The sequence below is a fragment of the Canis aureus genome, chromosome 36 (assembly GCF_053574225.1).
Source record: "Canis aureus isolate CA01 chromosome 36, VMU_Caureus_v.1.0, whole genome shotgun sequence".
In the NCBI taxonomy this organism is placed as follows: domain Eukaryota; kingdom Metazoa; phylum Chordata; class Mammalia; order Carnivora; family Canidae; genus Canis; species Canis aureus.
In genome coordinates this window covers 17,012,864-17,034,592 of record NC_135646.1, presented here as the reverse complement: position 1 = coordinate 17,034,592, position 21,729 = coordinate 17,012,864, and the positions used below count along the sequence as shown (strand labels likewise).

At 40.1% G+C, this 21,729-nt stretch overlaps 1 protein-coding gene across 5 annotated transcripts in view; it reads left to right on the top strand.

The window, feature by feature from the left end:
* Positions 1 to 21,729, top strand: part of PARD3B (par-3 family cell polarity regulator beta) — a 979,753-nt gene that overhangs the window by 677,178 nt on the left and 280,846 nt on the right. For all 5 annotated transcript variants that reach the window (XM_077885333.1, XM_077885331.1, XM_077885334.1 and 2 more), the window contains 2 exons: positions 10,746 to 10,952; positions 11,695 to 11,935. In XM_077885333.1, coding sequence (XP_077741459.1) covers positions 10,746 to 10,952; positions 11,695 to 11,935 — 448 coding nt within the window. The remainder of the gene's footprint in view (positions 1 to 10,745; positions 10,953 to 11,694; positions 11,936 to 21,729) is intronic.

The following is a 21,729-nucleotide window of genomic DNA, read 5'->3' as shown; positions in this document are numbered from 1 at the left end:
ATGAGTGTAAACATTGCTCATAAAAGAAGACATATGGCACAAACTAATGTTTACTGAATACTTATATGTGCCAGGCATCATGTTTGAGCTCTGTATCAGATAATCCCCCAACGTACCCTGTGGAGAAGGTGTAATCATTATCTCTGTTTGACAAATTGTACAAATTTGTCATTATGACAAATTATAAAATTTGTAACAGATTTACAAATTACAAAATTTACAAATGAGGAAATTGAGTCAAAGGCATAAGAGCATCAAAGGTAACACAATTAGTATAGAATGGGACTGGGAAATGAACCTAAGTAGTCTGATGCCAGAACCTGTGCTTGTTATAGCTGTTGCTCTAAAGCTTAAATTATTACCGCATGCTGAAGAAGCAGTTACTTGGTGGAGCCAAGAGATAACATGGCACCCATTGGTAATATCACTCCCCAGAATGCCAGGAGTCAGACATTTTTATTTTCTGAAGTTTGGTGATCTGTGTATATCTTCAGATAGATCCCTCACAAATGTGAAGGGACTTCTGTTCATTATCTGGTGTTATCACTTCGTGTGTGTCCATCTTTGCTCAGCACATGGATTATAACATCTTAGAGGAAAGTAGGCACCTTAGTTTTTATTTCTGAGGCTTCAAAATAAGTGGGAGAAGCTTAACTCATGAGTTGTCATAGTAAAGAAAGCCTTACAGAGCGTCTGAGTGGCTTTGCCAAATCAGAAGGCCAACATTTCTCTGTCTGTAAACTCAGGGAATTTTAAAAGGAATTGGAAGAGAATTTTAAAAGGAAGTGAATGGTTATTCTGAGATTTACATGAGATATATAGTACTGAGATACCACCTCTCAAGAATAGTTCTCAAGTCATCAGGGAAAGAGAAATCATAAATTATCATTGGAAATTGCCCAAATTCACCTTAAAGGACAGAATTCAAAACTATCTGCAACAGATGCTGTTTCTTCAGTCAAGCATCAGATGAAATGATTGATTTGTGTCTAAGCCTGGGGACCCAGAGAAGATAGAAATATTGAAACTCAAAAATGACTCTCCCCATGATAGGATACTCATGGCATAAGCAGCAAGAAGAGACCATCAGCTCATACCTGTTACAATGCCTGTTACCAAAAAGATAAGAGATAACAAGTGCTGGCAAGGATGTGGGGAAAAGAGAACCCTTGTGCACTGTTGTTGGGAATGTAAATTGGTACAGCCACAATGGAAAACAGTAGGGAGGTCCCTCAAAAAATTAAAAATACAGCTACTGTGTGATCTAGCAATCCCGCTTATGGGTATCTATCTGAAGGAAATGAAATCACTCTTTTGAAGAGGTGTCTGCACTTCCATGTTCATTGCAGCATTATTCACAATGGCCAACACATGGAAACAACCCAAGTGACCATCAATGAATGAACAGATAAAGAATACACAAGTATGTATATGCAAGGGAATATTATCCAGCCATAAAAAAATGGAAATCCTGCCATTCTCAACAAGGATGTTACTTGAGGGCATTATGCTAAGTTAAAACAAGTCAGTCAGAGAAAGGCAAATAGTGTATGATTTTGTTCATATATGGAGTCATAAAAAGCTAAATTCATAGAAACAGAGAATAGAATGGTGGTTGCCAGGACCCTAGTGATGGGGGAAATAGGGTACATTGGTCAAAGGGTAAAAATTTCTAGTTATAAGATGAATGAGTTCTGGGAATCAAAGTGCAGCATGGAAACTATAGTTAACAGTTCTATATTATATACTTGAAAGTTGCTAAGGAAGTAGATCTTAAATGTTCTCACCACACATACCAAAAGATGGTAATTATGTGAGGTGATAACTAACTTCACAGTGGTAATCCTTTTACAATATACATGTGTATCAGGTCGTTATTTGCACCCCTTAAACTTCCACAATGTTCTGTGACAATTCTATTTCAATAAAGAAAAAAACAATATAATGTTTACCCAGGGTAAAAAAAAAAAAAAAAAAAAAAAAAGCAGAGACTCACAGGAAGCAGTTCATTTCTCCAAACTCCTGCCCTCTCTAAGATGCAGTCATTCTAGAGCCTCCTCTCACTGAAATGGATGGTGAGTGAAATTGCTCCCATTACATGTTATTTTGTCCTGCCCTTTCACCCTCCTTCTTCGTTTGAGCTCTCTCTGGACATGAATGTACAAGTGAATTTGGATAAGATCAATTGTGTATGATACAATCTCTTGTTGTACAGGAAAGAACTTGGTTCTTTGTAAATTATAAAGCAACAAGGAAGTGTTAGTTACTATTATACTTCTCTTCTGTTAACCTTAGGATCAAGCAGAGTTCTGAGCCAAAACACTCATTGATAGCTGACTTAATTTTGGTTTGACACTTTAACATTAGATTTAAATCTTGCTTAAAACATATCCATAGAAAGATTGTTATTCATACTCACACCAAACTGAAAAACACACTTTCTATCAGCTCTATAATGTAACTGAGAATTTGAAGTGCTTTTTTTAAGTACAATCAGCTCTCAAAAGGGGAGAAAATGGTAAAGCAAAAGTGCAAAAATAACATTTGACCCTAAAAAATACAGGTACTCAATTTACATAACAGCATGTAAAAACATCTTTGTGTGTCTTCATCCAAGAAATCAATCCTTTTGACCTTTTAGTTATGCTAATGGCTTTAAGGAGACTTATTAGAATTCTTTATATTATACTTTGAGAGTCTATAGTCTAGAACCACATAGGACAGAAGCCACTCAACAAGCAAAAGCAGCAGAAAGATGTGCTGTTGATGCAAGCCATACAAAGAATAAATGGTAAAAGGAAAGGATGGTGTGGGGAGTAGAATCACAGACGCTGTTTGTGTTCAGTATGAAAGCCTGTTACCAAGGTATACAAGAGCTAAAAGACAGATAAGGGTGTTCTTGGCAATGGGTAAAAACAAGACTATTCAAAGTGCACTCAAGGAGATAGAAATGGCAGAAAAGGTTAATATTACAAAGAGAAGTTAAGCAAAAGGAATGAGTGGTAGAAAAAGAAAGGCAAAACATAGAGAAAATGAATGAATAATTATGGATAGGGCAGAAATTATTAAACCCTGGAAAATGACACCAAAGGACCTCAGGTCCTCATTAACAAAGAATAAGGCACTGTGTGAGCGCTTTGAGGAAGTGAAGCAAGTCTGAGGCGTGTTTCTCTAGGTAAAATTTTGTTCCCTGTCACAGCACCGGAGAAAAGGGTCATCCACGTGCTGTAACCACCCTTTATTTTCACCTTCATTTATCCCTACAACAAATATTTATGTAGTACTTCCCTGTGCTGGGGATACCAAGTCAACAGAACTAAGAAAATGATAGGTGGCATTTATCGATCCTATTGATCCTGTTTCACAGGTAGAAAAGCTTGCTACTTTATACAGTTTATTGGACTCTCAGATAAGTCTTTTTTTCCTCCCAGTTAAGTAATAAAAGTAATTCTATTTTGTTTTGTTTTCTTTAAGTAGCCCTATTCCCTTTTGGAGACCAATGCTATTTCTCCAATTTTTAAATTCGTTATTATCTTGAATGCCAATTGTGAGTTGTCATGTTTTTTTTTTTTTTTATTACTAAGTAAGAGTTTCCCAAATAAGCTAGATAAGCAGAAGATCACAACAAACCACACTATTAGGAATGAGTTTGTCTAAGTTCTTCAGTTGCCTCAACAGAATCTGTTTAGAAAAATGGTTATATATGTATTGTTAAAATAATTTACCCATTAAATTAAACCAGAGTCCATTTCTTTATCCACAAAATAAACAGTAAATGAAAAAAAGTGTCACAAGAATGTTTTTTGGTGCAATACAGTCACTGCTCCTTACATATGTTGCACATAATTTGAGTCCAGGAAAGGAACCAAAATGGGGCATATGATTTCAGCTTTCAGTTTATAAAAGAAGGAACTTTTAGTAACAATTTAACTTGTATAACAACACTTGGCAAAGATTTGAAGAGTTTGGGAGGGCCATACCCACACTCATCATCAAAGCAATGTGTTATATTTTTTCACCTAATCTTCCTGTATTTTCTCTAGATATTTTCACTTTAAAATAGACAATGTTTGGAGACAGAATAGGGAGAGATTATGCAAATGTATGAATCTTAATGAGAAGTTCATTATTGAACATTTGACATGAATTTCAAGAAATGATAAAAGACCCTGGGATTTATGAGACTTAAAAGAAAAATCTCTGCTCCTGGAGAACTTGGAAATTGCCAGTAAAAGAACTGAGACCCAAATGACAGCAGATAATGTATAAACCAGATTACATTATGGCCTATGGTAATGAATAGGAAACGGGGCACAGTGATAAGCTTGGAATGATGATCAATATTTGGAATACTGAGATAGGCAAGAAGGTAATTAGGCCCATTATGGACACAGTTAGCACAGATAACATAATTTGGGAAATTATACATTTGGATATTACAGGGAACTTTTTTTTCTGGGCTAATGGATTTGCAATGATATCTATTAAAGCACATAAGACATTTTGCCTCTAGGGGAAACTACTAAAAAAATCAAATATACAAAATTTTCAGTTAAGTGTAATCTAAAATAAAAAGACAAAGCAGGATGTATTGGAGAATAAAGTGGTGTTGTGACTTCCTACTTGGAATTTATAATAGTTTTTCATTCAAAGAGTTTTAAGGCTATTAATTTCACATCACAACTCCCCATGAAGCAAGTAAAGCATTTCTATTGTATTTGCCCAAGTTCTTTGCTCATAATACAGCAATGCCAAATTGATAATGAAAGCGAGCTATCTTGAAGAATTCCTGGCCTTCTTAAGTTTCATGCTGTGACCCCTGAATAGCATTGCAATCATCCTGATCCCCAATTTACTACTGGGCGCAATTCCTTTATTTTAGAGGGAGGAGCACTAACTTAATTAATTTTCACTAAGTGCCTGGAGGGCCATTGATGTTATTGAAATGTGCAAATTAATATATTATTTATCCTTAATTTATCAGAAGTATTTATTAATTATAAAGCTCTACCTGGGAGAAAAACTTACCACATATCTGAAAGTGAATTCCTTCCCCCAAATAATTCCTTATGTTCTAATAAGAATGTATTGGAAGCAATTTCATCAATAATGGAAGATCCAATTACTGGTCTTCTGGATTAAGGCATTCTTTTATTGCAAGATTTTAATGCTAGAACGGGAAGTTCAAATATTGCCAATGAAATCTCAGACTAATTAAATGATTATAGCCTTAAGGAAAGGGCAGCCGAAACTCCACTCTCAGTCTTCCCAATGATAGTCTCTATATGTAGTGAACAGATGGGTACCATAGACCTTATTTCAAAAGAAAAAAATATAAGAAGTTGTTTTAAAAAATCAGGTCAACTTTTGAATAAAAAAGGAACGATTACTGTTTCTCTATGAAGCCCTTTTCAGCCTTTTGTGGAAGGAACAGTTGTATTTAAGAATGCGATGGTGAGGGGGTACCTGGGTGGTGCAGTCAGTTAAGCATCCGACTCTTGGTTTTGGCTCAGGCCTGATCTCAGAATCGTGAAATCGAGCCCCACATGGGGCTCCATGCTCAGGGCAGAGTCTGCTTGTCTCTCTCTCTCCCTTGTCCTCTGCCCTTACCCCTGCTCAGCGCCCCCCCCCATAAATAAATATAACTTTTAGAAAAAGAATGCAATGGCAGACTCAACCAAATTGTGCTAGGCCTTCTCTTATTCAGATGTTTAGAGATAACACAAAAATAATAGTGACAGTAATCATCACCACTGCTTTATGAGCATACACTATGTGGCAGATACTTTTCCACGCTTGTCCTACCATCATTTTAAAGATAAGGACACTGAAGCACAGAGGGGTTAATAACTCAGGAAATACGCAATAGAGTGGAGGTTGTTGGGATGTTTCACAGCTTCCTCTCTTAATCACTCACTATTAACGACACTCTCGACTTTTATTCTGTTATCCTAGTCACCTGCCTGTAGGGAACCAACAGCAGTTTGCAGCCATAGGGCAGGGCAGGAATCCAAGACTGAGTCAGAGAAACTAAGGTCCACTTCCAAACAATCCTCCAGGAATAACTTTCTGTTTTGTAATATGTTGACATGGAACTTTCTACCTAGAAGGTGGGGGCAATGGGTTCTAAGGGTGTGAAGAGTCAGCTTTGTCGTGGCACCTGTTGACCTAGACAGTAGCTCTCATGCCACCTTTTCATGCCCATTTTCGCATGGAGAAATCTTCAGTCTTTTAAAGCTTGAGTCTTGTTGTGTGCGTCCATTCTCTTCATAACACTGTATTTTTCTGGATGACAGGGAGTAGTGAATATATCTAAGGTTTGGTGGACCAAAAGACATGATCCAGAAATCTCCCTCTATTCTTTGTGGGGAAGGCTTCTGGGACTCAATCCCGTCCTTCCTTCATTTGGGAATAGATGAATCTTCAAAAGTGCTATAATATCTTTTTTTAAAATGTTAGTGATATCTCTTTATGATGCTTTTATTTTAAGGAAAAATTTGGCACATGGAACTTTAAGAATATTTTTATGACCTTGAGAATAATTTTTATTACATAAGATTCCTCTTTTAACATCCTTGATAACTCTTCTATCATTTGTTTAAAGAAGTTTGTGGAGCACTTAGGTGGCTCAGTCAGTTAAGCGTCTGCCTTCTGCTCAAGTCATGATCTCAGGGTCCTGAGACTGAGCCCCATATCAGACTCCCACTCAGAGGGGAGTCTGCTACTCCCTCCCCGTATTCCAGCACTCTCTCTCACTTGCGCGCTCTCTCTCCGCCCCCCCCCCCAGATATATAAATAAAATCTTAAAGAAAAAAGTTTGTGTCTGCTAAGTTCATGTTTCTGATGGAAAGATGAGTTTATCTGAATTTTAGAGAACATAGTCACTGGACATAGAAGTCATAAGTTAAAAAATAAAGCTTTGCTAATAAAGTTTGAAAGAAGATTTATTCCTTGGCATTCACGAGTAAGTGAAGTTGGCCTGGAAATCATTGAACAATCAAATTAAGATTAGTTCTGTAGATGATCAGAATGGGACAAGTAAATGCTCAAATTTGGACAGAGTCCACCCACCCTGAGACTGATAACACATGGTATTCATAGATCACTCTCTCAGACAATTGCTTAAAATCAGCCACAGCCAATATCACATCAACTGCAGATGAAAATGTGAGGAGTCGTCATATTTTGGGATGACTTCAATGGGATAGAGTGACTGAGTTTTGAATTTGATTAATTACTTTACATTATCCCTTCAGAAAGACCTCTACTTTTAATGGAAACCTAGAAAAAATATAATTTGTATAAATGATCAGGCTAAAAATAGACAGTGAATCTTCCCATTCGAAAAGCTACAGAATTTCCTAGGTAATAATGTCAACTTATGTTTGAATTGGTGAGGGTAAGAATAAGGGAAGAGGAATTAAATGTAACCATTTATTGTACTCTGTACCATCTTAAAAAAAAAAAGATTTTATTTATTTATTCATGAGAGACATAGGGAGGGAGGGAGAGAGAGAGAGGCAGAGACACAGGCAGAGGGAGAAGCAGGCTCCATGCAGGGAGCCCTACGTGGGACTCAATCCTGGGTCTCCAGGATCAGGCCCTGGGCTGAAGGCAGCGCTAAACCGCTGAGCCACCTGGGCTGCCCACCCTGTACCATCTTTACATGATCAGGTACTGTTTTGTTGGAATTTTGTGCTGATCTCCATCAATTGGTATCATCATCCTTCTCAAAACCACATCCCTCCCACAACCTTGTCCTTGTGCTGGAAGCCCTAGGACACATAGAGGAGACGTGGAACCCTGGTCAAGGCCCATATCACAGTCTTCTTTCACTTGGAACTTCAGTCCAGTGCCCCTGTGAGTCCTTGCAAAGGCGTTCCTGATTTCAGATTTTCCTCTCACATTAGCCTGCCACCATTACCTCCTGTTGACTCCCCGGGAATAAATATAAACATTTTTTTCCAAGCCTGAAACCCCCCTGAGTACACATTTACAACCTAGGACTCAAACAGTTTTGCTTTTAACTTTACTATGTACTACATCCAGAACAGCTAGGTTGTAATTTTGGCTGGTGTCAGTGGATGCTTCTAATTTGTGGCTTCTATTTATTTTTGTTGTGAATTAATTGCTGACTCTATTAATCCTGCAAAATCCATGAATCCTTAATGTTCAGTTTGCTTAGAATGAGTAACAGTGTATTTGTTCCTTCTCAAATATGACTTCTTGCTGAGCCTCGGATGAGCTCCTTCTAGATAGCGTGCCTTCTATCTTGGATGATTTATTCACTTTCATGTTCCCTGGAATTTATTGCAAAAGGTTGACGTGAATACTTACAGTTTGGGCTCTAATATAATCTCCTGGATGGCAATTAATAATAAAAAAAAAAGATGGTTGCTATTGTTTACAGAGGAACTAAGCTTTCTCAGATTGTGTTCTTTATCTTCTGGTTTTCACCAAACTTCATGTCAGACATCCCTAGGGGTTGATGGTGTAAAATATTTTCTGTAAAACTCCAAAGCTTTTATTGTTGCTTCAATAGCCCCAAACCTCTATGTTGCCTTTTGTTTTCTTGTCAGAAATGATCTTATTCAATTTGTTTCTTCAACTTCTCTTCCTTCCTGAGAACATTAAAAATATGCCTCTTTCTGGATTTAGTAGTAACATACTCTCAGTGGTTATGACTTACAAGTAACATCTGAAATTTGTCCCTGAAGATTCTCGTAATCTTTTTTCCCACTTCATCTCATCTCTGTTGTGTTGATCAAAGATACATTATTGCCTGTGAAATGCAGTGTTTATTGTCATCATGTATATTGTTCAAAGTACAGAACTGCCTCCTGTAAGTTAACGATGAAACTAGAATTAGAGCAGCATCTGACCTCTGTAGTTTGCCTGTTTGGCTAATCTTACCAGGACCAATCTAGACTAATGCTCTTCTTCTAGAGATGAGGACTCTGTGGGCCCATTCAAGTAGCTTGACTCTAACCAAGGAGAAGACAGAGGGCAAGTTTATCTTTATTTAGTCCAGAGCAGAAATGCTGCAGTGAGGCAGCCCAAGGACGTTCCTACTTCTGACACAGACTGTGTGTCATTGTATGCCAGTTCCGTCTCTGCTCCGTGGGTGAGTTCCCTCATCTATAAAACGGGACTAACAATAATAGCAGTAGCACAACTGTCAGGATGGTAGGTAATACAGGTAAAGCTCGTGGAACAGGACAAAGTATGCCATGCGATGTTAGCTACTAGAACTGTTGTCATTATTCTGATTATTAGTCCTTGGTTGTACTTCAGTATTTCTTGTATTACTGTTGTGTTAAGCAGCCGGTGGTGGTATTCATGGCAGTGGCAGTAGAAGAGGCAAAATAGTGATGATAGTAAGAAAAGACAGTGTTAGTAAGAAAACTAACACTGATGACAGTAGATAGTAGATGAAAGACAGATGATAGTAAGAAAAGAAATGCCCTGCTCTGTGTGAGGCATTGAGTAAGATACGTTATTTAGATCATCCTTAGTACATACTCAGTCTATATCTATTGAAAAACTACAGAATCATTTATTCCCAGAAATGCAAATGTAGCCTCTGCATGGTAAGAATCTTTTCCACAACTGCAGAGGATCATGAGATTTAGCCCTGGTGGAAGAGGCCCCTGATAGAATTCCTTCCATCTTTAAAATAATCTTTGTGCTGCTGGTATTTAGCTGCATGACCCTGCTGTAGACAACGGAAGTCTGGCTGTAGCTGGGAATAGAGGGAAGTCACAGCACAGGGGAAGGGGCAGCTACACAGCCAAACAGCGCCAATGAAAAATATTACGTATCAGAAAACAGATTATTAAAATTCACTTAGGTTTTATTTTTTTTTTCTTTTTGGAATTGTATATTACATTTAAAAATTACCCCTTTTCCAGATACCCAAATAGAAATACAACTGGAAACAATAAGCATTGACACAGAAAAGTTTTCTTTCTTGCTTTGCTTTATTTATTTAATGACTGAATAAATTGTATTCATGATACATTAATAGCCATTAGAGTAAAGTGTTTAATCATAAAAATTATAGTCACTTCAGTGTTCGTTGATTTCTAGGCATAGTATGTTACTCAATAATCACAAATATAGTCATGGAAATAGTAAAAGCTACAATGTAGGGGTCCCACTCAGGTCATGATCTCAGGGTTATGAGGTCGATACCTGCATTGGGCTCCACACTCAGAGGGGAGTCTGCCTAAGATTCTCTCTCTCCCTCTACCCCTCCCCGGCCCCCAGCTCTCACTCATTCTCTCTGAAAAAATAAATCTTTTTTAAAAAAGCTACAATGTGGGGAGCACTTGGGATGGGTGCTATGATGGGTGCACACATCATCTTTGAGGCCCTGCATGCATGCGTGTGTATGCGTGCACACACATATACAGTCTCATACATGAAATCTCTATAAACTGCTAGAAACTTGCAAATACCTATGTACCTGTGTGTATGCACACTTAGGCCTATTTATCTAATATATATTGTTATTTTAAATCTTACCACAACTTTACAAATAAAGGAAACCAAGGCTCCAAGTACCACACCACTTTTTCAAAGTCACAAAAAGTTGGCAAAGCTAGGGTTGAACCCAAACCCCACGCACTCGACACCCCCTTTTTAAAGACACCCAAACAAATATCTCTGGAGCAACAGACTTGTCCAGTCTGCCACAGTACCCCATTAGGAAAAAGTTGACTTTTTTGGCCTTTGTCTTCCAGAATCTCCAAGCAAAGATTTCGGTCCAACTCTGGGTTTGAAAAAGTCCAGTTCCTTGGAGAGCCTCCAGACTGCGGTGGCTGAGGTTAGGAAGAACGAGCTTCCCTTCCACCGGCCCCGACCGCACATGGTTCGAGGCCGGGGCTGCAACGAGAGTTTCCGAGCAGCCATCGACAAGTCCTACGACGGGCCCGAAGAGCTAGAAGCTGGTAGGACAAAGCGCTTCCTTACCCCCCTTTCTTCATCTCGTTATTATCCGCGAGTCTGAGGCAAGGATGTGTGCTTAACTACAAAGAAAAAATGATTTAAGGATCGCAATTACATTTTTGATATTAAAAGTAATTCATTCTCCTGATATGTTTTGCCCTTTGGCTTAACGAGCACGGAATTGGGTAACACAATGCGCAATTTATTTTACAGTGCAAATGCTAAAGAAGGGCTCTCCCTCACTTTCCTACAAGGACCGACTGTCCTTTCCCCTCAGGGTAGGAGCACTAAGTATGCATTTCTCGACATTCTTACTGGAGTCATTAGAAGCAGCCCCAACCTGACGACTGCCTGCATTAATTGGGTGGAAGCAGCCGGGTTACCTCTGTGCTCCAAAGCGTCTCCTGGAAATAAGCTCGCCCCGTGTTTGCGAGCAGAAGGGCTTTCCCAGCTGATCGGGGTTAACAAGCTGCCTTTCAGAGATAGTAGTGTTTTACCACGTAGCCAACCTTTCCGATGGTTACCGCGATCAAACCACCGGTGGTTCACCGACGCCCAACCCCAGGCCTTGCTTGAAGTAACCAGGTTGGGGCAGTCGTCTCTTCAAAGGGTACAAGTAGCCACCTGGCAGGGTACAGCTCGGGAGTGCTTTCTTCGTTCTTCTGTGTTTTGCATTTTAACTTTTCTTCATATAGTAGCAGTAGGTGCCCCTGACCACATGTATTGATTTTTCTCTCCGCACAGACGGTCTGTCTGATAAGAGCTCCGTCTCGGGCCAGGGAGCTCGGCACTGCGAGTCTGCCCCTCCGGGGAGCTGCGAGCAGGAGGACGTGGCAAGTAAAGCCAGCAAAATCAAAAAACCAAAAGAGAAGGAGAAGAAGAAGAAGGAGAAGAGCAAATTGAAAGCCAAGGAGAAAAAGCTGAAAGAGGACAATGAAGACCCAGAGAGGAAAATCAAGAAAAAAGGATTCGGTGCTATGCTGAGGTAGGGGCTGGCCGGGCAGGCACGGCAGGCATGTGTGGCTTTCCGGTCTCCCCTGGGGAAGTCCCTCGTTTGGGCGCACCCAGGAAGAAAATGGCAAGCTTTCCCTCCTTTTTAGCTAAATGTGCAAAAATCTCAGTTATGAGCGGGCTTGTTCCTTTCCTGCAAAGCAGAAGGGGCCTTCCTCGGTGGCTCCCGAGGCCCCTGGTGAGGACGGGAGGCTGTGATACATTTGCTGTGAAAGAAAGGCTCACGCCCGGTAGACACATGGGCACCGCTCACAGCCCTTGGTACCGAAGCGTCATGCGGGTAAATTAAGTGTGTCCTCCACCCGTCTGGGGAAAGCAAGAGGTGAGGGAGTCCCCAGCCGTTGCTTGTACAACACCCCGTTTGATTTGGAGAAGACAGGACAGGTGGACCTCATGGTGCGCGTGGGCCAGGCCTGGAGCACATAAGCCAGCACCTGCAGGAGCCGGTCAGCGGGGGTCACGGACTCTGGAGTCAGACGGCCCAGTTCTCAGTCCATGGCCCTCCACCCGTGGGCTGCTGGGCTTCCTGTGTTGCTTATCTTCCCTGAGCCTTACTTGCTTCACTTTCAAAGTGAGGTGAGGGTACCGCAATCCTGACCCAGGGGAGCTGTGGGACAAGGTTTCCCCAGGCCCTGGGCCTGTCCCAGCAGGGCACCCTCAGAAAGCATCTTTGTCTCTTCTGCGGCTGCCTCCACGTTTGCTTTGTTGATGCCGATTTGATGACATCGCTCCAGCTGATGGCTTTCTGGCCACTTTGGGGACTAAAACCACCTCTGCGCCAGGGCCCAACACCTATCTAATGTTAATCAGAACTTCCCCTCCCTATCTTAAGCCCGAGGAGGGCCCTGCGATGTGGTGGCAGGACTCCACCTTCTGCTTCACAGGCTCTGGACCCAGAGGGAAGGGAGGGAATTATTAAAACAGGGGTGGAGGGACCCCTGGGTGACTCAGTGGTTGGACGTCTGCCTTTGGCTCAGGTCGAGATCCTGGGGTCCTGAGATCGAGTCCCGCATTGGGCTCCCTGCAGGAAGCCTGCTTCTCCCTCTGCCTGTGTCTCTGCCTCTCTCTCTCTGTGTCTCTCATGAATCTTTTTTTAAAGATTTTTATTTGTTTATGAGAGACACAGAGAGAGAGAGGCAGAGACACAGGCAGAGGGAGAAGCAGGCTCCATACAGGGACCCGATATGGGACTCAATCCCAGGTCTCCAGGATCAGGCCCTGGGCTGAAGGCGGCACTAAACCGCTGAGCCACATGGGCTGCCCTAAATAAAATATTTTTTAAAAATTAAAAAATAAAAAATAGAAGAAGGGCAGAGCTGTACTTAACTGGTGTCTGGATCGGATATAATCTGGCTGTCAAGAGTCTTTGTGGGCCACTTAGCTCCTTACTTCCCCACTGACTTCCTGAGTCCCTCTGACCCTTAGCCTCTGACCCCAGACAGCACACCCTACGGTCTTCTCCCCCCTTCCCGCTGATGGATTGTATGGCGTCAGTTGGAGGTGGCAGTGGCCTAATAACCTCTTTCTGCAGCATCTCCTTGGCTCTCTGGAATGGCTGACCTCTTGCCCTCCCAAATGATAGAAACACAGTTCATTCCCATTGCTCCCCTCTCTCCTCTTCCTGCCATAGGGATGCCCAACCAGCCTGGTATGTTCAGGCTTCTCCAGGGCAGGGTTGAGCTCCGTTTTGTGACTCCCAGGCTCTAGACTCACATGCCAGACCCTCCCAAGCTTGCATGCATGGGGAAGGGAGAGGGCCAGTAAAGGTTTGCAAGTCTCAAGCAAACAGGGAGGATGACCGTCCCCTTTCATACAGTTGCCCTCATATTCTCTCAGCGGTAATCTTGCAGCCTCCTCACTTACTTTGTTGGGAGCACAAAGAGGAAACACCCCTTTCTGTTACTTTCTTTACTTCTAGAATTTTCTGTCACAGAAAATCTCTCTCGCAATCTCTACCTTCTTTTCCATGGGATGAAGGTAAGGGATGGGAGGTGATGTTGGTACCTCTTAGTCAACTCTTAGGAGACATCTCTTTTAAGAGTACTGGGTAGCATTTGTCATCAGAGATTTTTAGTTTAGGATTTTCTTTTCTTTCTTTTTTTTTTTTTAGATTTTATTTATTTATTTTAAAAAGAGAGAGAAAGCATGCAAGTATGAGTGGGGGAAGGGGCCAAGAGGGAGGGAGTGTCAAGCAGACTCCACACTGAGCACGGAGCCTGAAGCAGGGCTCATGACCCGAGCCAACACCAAGAGATGGACACTTAACCATCTGAGCCACCCAGGTGACCAAAGTTTGGGACTTTCAACTAAAATTTCAGACGGAAAGAGAAAGTTCTATTCCATATCTGTTATTCATATATAATATATAAATACAAATATAATCTGTTATTGTATATAAATTTGAAGAGAGAGAGAGAGAGAGAGAGAGAGAGAGACTGATCTTGAAGCCACAAAATCACATTGGGCAGCACAGCTAATGTTGATACTAGTAGGACAAATCTCTCAGTAGACATTGATTGATTTGTTTTTCCTCGTGGTCTCTATAGACACTGTCTTTCCTTTTGACATTCTGAATGTTAAACTTGCCCTTTTTCCAGGTAATTATTATGATTGCCAGAATTTGTGGGCTATGCTTTAAGCATCCTGATAACAATGGCAAACACAATCCAAATATATAGATGAGAATTGCCTTTGAATTTATGGAGGTCAGAGGTTAACAATGCAGGCTCTGCATGCGGAATGCTAAATTCAATCCCAGCTCTTCTGCTTATCTATCCAGGTAGCATTCAGCACACTAGTAAATCTGTGCCTCAGTTTCCTCATCTGAAAAATGGGAATAAGAATATACCATTATTATGAGAATTATATTTGTTTAGTTACATGCAACGTGCTTATAAAACAGTGCCTGGCAAGAAATACACATTCGATAGATGTTAATTATTCTAGTCAGCAGAATAGTGGCCCCCAAAGATGTCTATATCTCAATCCCTGGGGCCTGTGAGTATGTCCTGGTGGCATGACAAAGGAGAATTATGGTGCAGATGGAATTAAAGTTGCTGATAGACTGACCTTAATATAAAGGTGAATACCCTGGATTTCCCTCAATGGCCCAAGGTAATTACAAGGAGCCTTAAAAGTAGGAGAGAAGTGACTGTGGAAGAAAGGTACGGAGGATGCAGTGAGATGGAGGGAAGTGGCCATGAGCCAAGGAATGAGGGCAGCCTCTAGAAGTTGGAAAGGACAGAGAAGTGGATTCTCTCTGGAGAGCCTCTAGAAAGGGATGCAGTCTGCCAAATCCTTAACTTCAGCGCATTTCTGTTGTTTAAGCCACTAAGTTTACAATAATTTTTTTACAGCATCGATAGAAAACCAACATCTTTGTTATTAGTAGTACTTCTACAATATCGTAGTAATTTATGAGGAAACAATTTCCTCCTTAAGGTGTTAAAGAAAAAGCCATAAAGATTTAACTAGAGTAGTCTATAACTATAAAAACTATTAGAGCTCTCCCATTTTCTAGAATGTTACTAAATTAAGTCTTAACTCTGTATTTTGTTTCTGATGACTTGATTTGGCAGGTTCCTACTCCGTTGCCCATAATACAGAGCCAACTATTCCTTTTGTCGTCCAATATATGCTGTATTTGCCGTTGGTGGAAATCACAGGTTCTAGATCCTTTACACATCTAGCAACTCCGTTTTGTTCTCTTATACTGTTTTAGCAAAATTAAGATCTGAAAGGTGGTGTTTGATTTTATCTCCAGTGTAAAAATAGCAACTGTTTTCCATAGCCTTTTGCATCGGAGTTTGTGAGCATATTGGAGTTGCTGCTACATGCGCATCTTCAACAACAAAGAACACAAAAGCTGTTACCATTAGCCAACAGATTTTGCTTTAATTCTCATCTGTTGCTCAGATGCTATTGACTTAGTTTCTTTCTTATTTAAAAAAGATTGATTGCCTTAAGGTTCTCTAGGAGGTAGATGTATGGCTTAAATATGTATTATTTTTTTTTCCATTATCTGCATTTCACAGCCGCTCTGCTGACAAGGAGCTTTATGCAGGGTGTGCACTTGTGTGGTGGACAGTGGCCCCCCGGGCCAAGGGCACAAAATCACCTCCCTCTCCTCACCAAGCCATGCATCGTGAAAGTGTGAATGTTAGTAGTGCCTTTGCTCTTGTGTTTGTGAAAAGCTAAGTGTTGTGTGCTTTTCTAATATTAGCTGGTCCATTCATGTTAATGATATGTAGTCATACAGTTTAGCTCATTAGTTAATTTGACCTACTCCTGATCCTTTTGAAAAAATTATGGGGATCTCGTTAATTCATATCTTTAAATGTGCGGCTTGCTTCCAGTAGGCTTAATGCTTTGCTGATTTCGGAATTACCTCCTCATAGATTCAACTGTGTCTCTTACACAGGCCATGAATTATTATGGAAAAATATGCAGACCAAGAACTTAGCGACTTTGTTAGTTTCCCTGAATCCTCTGTTTACCTGCTGTGGAAAGAAGACGTTAGGGGATCAAGATGCTCATTTTTTTCTATGTTTGGTTTCCTTGGGGCACTGTACTCTTCATGGCACTGGCCTGTAGAAAGAATGCCCGTGGCTCCTTGCAGACAAAGGGTGGAGCTCAGACCCCCCAGTAGACTAGCTGATTGCTCTTAGCCCTAGGCCAGTTTCCTGGGGTATAGCAGACCTTTCCTAAGCACTGAAGAGAAATATCCTCTGGCTAACCAAATCTTGCCCTGTCTGCAGCAGAAAGTTCAGTATTCAGTCCCTGATTTCTTAGTTATTTGTGGATCTTTACCTTCTTTAAAATTAATTCTGTCCCAGGTCTGTGTTTAAAATCCATTCGTTTATATCACACTTACTGTAGTTTCCTTTTGATATTATAGACCACTCACTTCAAAGACCTTCGAATTAACAACTTGTGCTGGACCCTGAATGGAAAACCTTGATGTTGATCAAGTATCTTTCCTTTTTTTTTTTTTTTTAATTTATTAGAGAGAGAGAGAGAGAACGAGAGAGAGCTTGAGTGGGAGGAGAGGCAGACTATGCTGAGCAGGGAACCTGATGTGGGACTCGATTCCAGGACCCTGGAATCATGACCCGAGCTGAAGGCAGACGCTTAACCAACTGAGCCACCCAGGCACCCTTTGATCAAGTACCTTTTCTATACCCTTTGTGTGCTTTGGTACCAAAAGGAATTGTGCCTAGTAAACTCCTTTTTTAATAGACTAACAAATAACAAAGTGCTACACTTGCCAATAGAAAACTTCATCTCTGTTTTTAAAATTTGTCTGCCCATAGTCACTGATTAATAATGTGTGCTGAGTGCGTACTCTTTGTCAAGCACACTCATAATTAGTCTTCATTTATTCCACATTATTTATTGAACACTTTCTTTGCATCAGGCATTGCTCTAGACACTGGGCATACAGCAATTAAGTCCCTGCTTTTATAGTATCTTTTTTTTTTTGGTGGGTGGGGGGGTCTTAAAAGAGGAAGAAAAACACAAAGACTTTTTGTATTTCTTTTGGTGAATTTAAAACAAAACAAGCATGATATCACGTAAGCATGTAAACTACTTATAGCAATGGATTTCCCAGGGAGAGGTGGGATATTTGCCTCGGCTACCTCTGGGACAGAGCACTACCTTGTCAACATGAGGGAATCAATAGTCAATTTATTTGGTGCTGAACAAGACATCCAGACTCCAGCTCTTAGGTAATTTGAATCCTAGTGATGAAGAGAAAGTAAACAACTAATTCAAAATAATTGAGATTATTTAGGACTATAGTAGGTGTTATGAAGAAGGTAAAGTCAGAAGGGATGTTGTCCTCTCCCCTACAGTGACAAACTGCCTCACAGACTGTGCCTCTGCCCAGACTATACTTAATTTCAGCAGATTCGTTATCAGAACCTCGCATGCTGTGGTACAAATGCCAAATCACTTTATGCCTGCTCTCTTTTTTTGCAGCATATGAATATGAGGTTATTTTTAAGCCAGCTTCACATAAAGCTATAACAAAACGCTAACCCAAATTGTGTCTGTTTGAGTACACAAAGCCCTATTACACCCGGGGTAAACACTCTGAAGACACGTGGGCTGCAATCTAAATGGCAGACTTGATTTGCAGCTGTGTGTGTCTACTCTCTTCCTCCTGGCCCATCAGTTGAATATTCTTTTTCTTTTTTTTTTTTTTAAGTTGTCTCCACACCCAACGTGGGGCTTGAACTCAGGACGCTGAGATCAAGAGTCACATGCTCTATTGACTGAGCCAGACAGGTGCCCCAGTTGCATATTCTTCATTGTTCCTTCTTAACTCAGCCAACATAGGTATACCTCAGTGATACACTGGTTCAGTTTCCATGTAAAGAAGACTAAGTTTTGAACCCTAATGATAGTGTTTTTTTTTTTTTTTTAATCAACTAGAGGCATCAACTTTTTATTTCTAAGCTTTGCAAGGACTAAAGCATCTGTGTTTTATTTGTTTTAGGATAAAACATACTATTTTATTGAAACTAAGGCAACTCTATATAATGACATCTTGCTGTGGATCGTTTTAAAAAGAGCACTTCTACACGTCACACACACACACACACACACACACACAAACACACACACATGACCCTTCCTCCACCACCACAAACAACACAGACATCATCACCATTAAATTTATACCTAACCTAGTTAAAAACCTGTCCCTTACAACCTCTGTGGCCTTCATTAATCCCTTTGAGTCTTAGTCTACTCAGCAGTGAATTGGGAATAATAACACATCCTCTCCAAGTTGTTGTGAAATTGAAGTTAATTTATGTAAGCAAAGCTGTCAGTATAGCACCTGACCTGGTACGCTTTACTTCTGTCTTCCCACATGGCCCTGCTCAGACAGCCAGCCATCAGCCTTTGACTTGGAGCCCACCAAATTTCCGTTTTGAGTTTTTAATTTTTCCTCAAATTGCTACTTTGTATTTCGGGTGAGCATGCTATGCTTTCTTTACACTGGACAATCTTGCTTAATAAACTGTAAAAAGTAATGATATAACTAAAATCATCTAATCCTTTCTATTTTATAAGATTCAGGTCACTCCTTTCTAAATACAGCCTTGAACTATTTTTCTAAGGTTACCTAATCATTTGGTGGCCTTGAATACAAATCGAAAACGGACTCAGATGGAGGAACAAGTTGGGTTTCTTTTTTTTTTTTTTTTTTCCAATTTTTTTTCCTTCATGTGTTTCAGACCAGAATGTATGGCTGGGTTTGGGACTTGATATTTCAATACATGGCTCATAGTTATTTCATTGGGCTGCCTTGGAAGTGGTCTTATAATACATTACCCATAAAGATACATTTTGACTTGATTTTTAAATTAGGTTAGATAGAGACTGAATACTTAAATCTTCAGGGAGCATGACATCTGTCGTACATTTCTCCTCTTTACCTTGATCCCATAACGGCTGTTATAGGTCTCATGTACAATAAATGTAATGTGGCTGTGCCTGTCATTACCTCTTTCTAGATAGTGGTTGTAAAATGTCTGGGTATCCCTTCAACTTTATGGGTATGAAGGGCAACCTATCTAATGTAGCCAGGCCAATGAAAATTTTAACAGTCATTTCCCCAAAGGCAAAAGGCCAGCAACAGGCTAGAGATAAGGTGCTTTGCTTCATGAAGTAGAGGCAGTTTGAAACATGAAATTTCAGATGAATAATGAAAGCCAAAGTAGGTCAAAGTTCTTAATTCAGCTGCAAGCTATATACAGAAATGCATTGAAAACAGAGAACCTTACAGATCAGGGCAAAATGGCTGCATATATTGAGCCTGAGAGAAATAGATGACTGGCAAAAAAAAATAATAATAATAAATTTGCATGTCAAAGGCTACTTACAGGTGCAGCCATCCATCCTTCTCCATGGCTCACTATGATTGAGCGAAAAAGGCACAGAAGCTGAAAACACATTGAAATTTTGTTAGGCTCCTTTTTTGTCTTTTTGGTAACTGAGCATCCTCACCTCACTGTCCATCCTAAATTATTTACTTTCTCTTTCACAATATGATCCATGAATATTTTGTTTCCTCATTTTGTTAATTTGCCAATTTCCCTCTGAGCTAAGTGCCCTAGCAATTTTAATTTTTCATTCGAGTTAGGAAGAGCAATGACCACCCCCCTCCTTTATTTTCCTTATTACTATCACAGGCCTGGGCTCAGAATGCTACTTTTTATGACCAGCAGTGTTGAGCCCGTAATGGAATTGCAAAGTAGAGAGTGTAATATACCGATATTGACTTCCATTAAACCCAGTGGTGTGATAGCTGATAATATTTATATATTTATGTATTATACATCCTAGCTTTTGTTCGTTTGCAACTAAGCAGCAGAGAGGAAAATTAGCATCATAATAGGAAAAGATTGCAAACAGGAGAATGTAAAGAAGTGGAGGGAGAGCCTCTGTGAATAGGGCAAGTGAGAGAAAATGATGAGGGTAGAGGCAAGTATGGTAACTCAAGAGTATAGGTTAAATCTGGATCAGACCAAATTTAGAGTTCTGTGGCCTGCATTTATTTCTCAAGTAAAAAAAGACCCAGAGACAGATGGTCTGCTTTTCTGATAGGCTGAGAGGCTGAGCGCATAGACAAATGAGCTGCTGCAGTGCCCAGCATGTAGAGTTTGTTTGGTGTCTGACTTTAATAATTTTTTTCAGCTGTCATGCATGTCTGCAAATGTTTGTTTATCATTCTATCTGTTTTCTTTGAGTATACGTTCATAGAGGGGCGAGGGGCATAGATGGAGTTAATTAGTATACAAATGTATGGGTAGCTTGTTTTCAAAATCATTTGAAAAGCTGATTGCTGTTCATCGCCTTCCCCTCCTACCGTATGGAATCTCGATTCCTCTGGAGCTCTGTTTATGGCTGTCCAAAGCAGGATGATTTTCTCATACTTTTCATAATAACAAATGATCACGTAGAGTGTCAACCGAAAGGCTGATTTGTTTAATTAGGGTTCTCTTCTTCTCCTAATATGCGTGCACAACTCCCATTAACGTTAATGTGAATTACGAAAGAGCACCGAAGAAAAATAGACTCCTTTATCTCATTACTTTTCTTGGATAATGAGGTTTAGATTTGTTAACAGATCAGAACAAAAGTCCAGTGGAAAAAAAAAACATCAGCTTAACTTTTAAAGAAATTGATATGCTAAAAGGAACTTTCACAGGCGCTAAAGTAGAAGATACACATTAATAAATAAACTTCATTAGCATTTAAGGTGAAATATAATCATTTAAAATGCTAGATTAATAAAATGCAAAGATTTCCTAATGGACCTATTTGCATACTCATATTAAATAGCTAATAAAACATATTAACAACAGGTTTATTCATATATATAAACACAAGTTCCTAGTTGAGACTTGCATTTGCCTAATTTGCTTTGTACCATGTCCAGCACAATGTCATGTCCTTGTGCAATGTTTACTTAATACTATTAGATAATGACATGTATAGATTTAATAATTTGCTTGAGGGAAAAATGAAATTAGTTCTTTGTTTAGCACCTTTTATCTGAGAACTTCAATGTAATTTACTAACATCCATCTTTAAGATGCATGGGAGATGAGGGTGGCAAATAGTAAGCTTTACTTTGCAGGTAATAAAGAATGAGACATTGAGAAGTGAATCTGCCTGCCTAGAGCCAGACTTTGAACTGATTAGCAATACCAAGTCCCCTCTTAATCATCGCTGCTATTGTATTAGCATCTA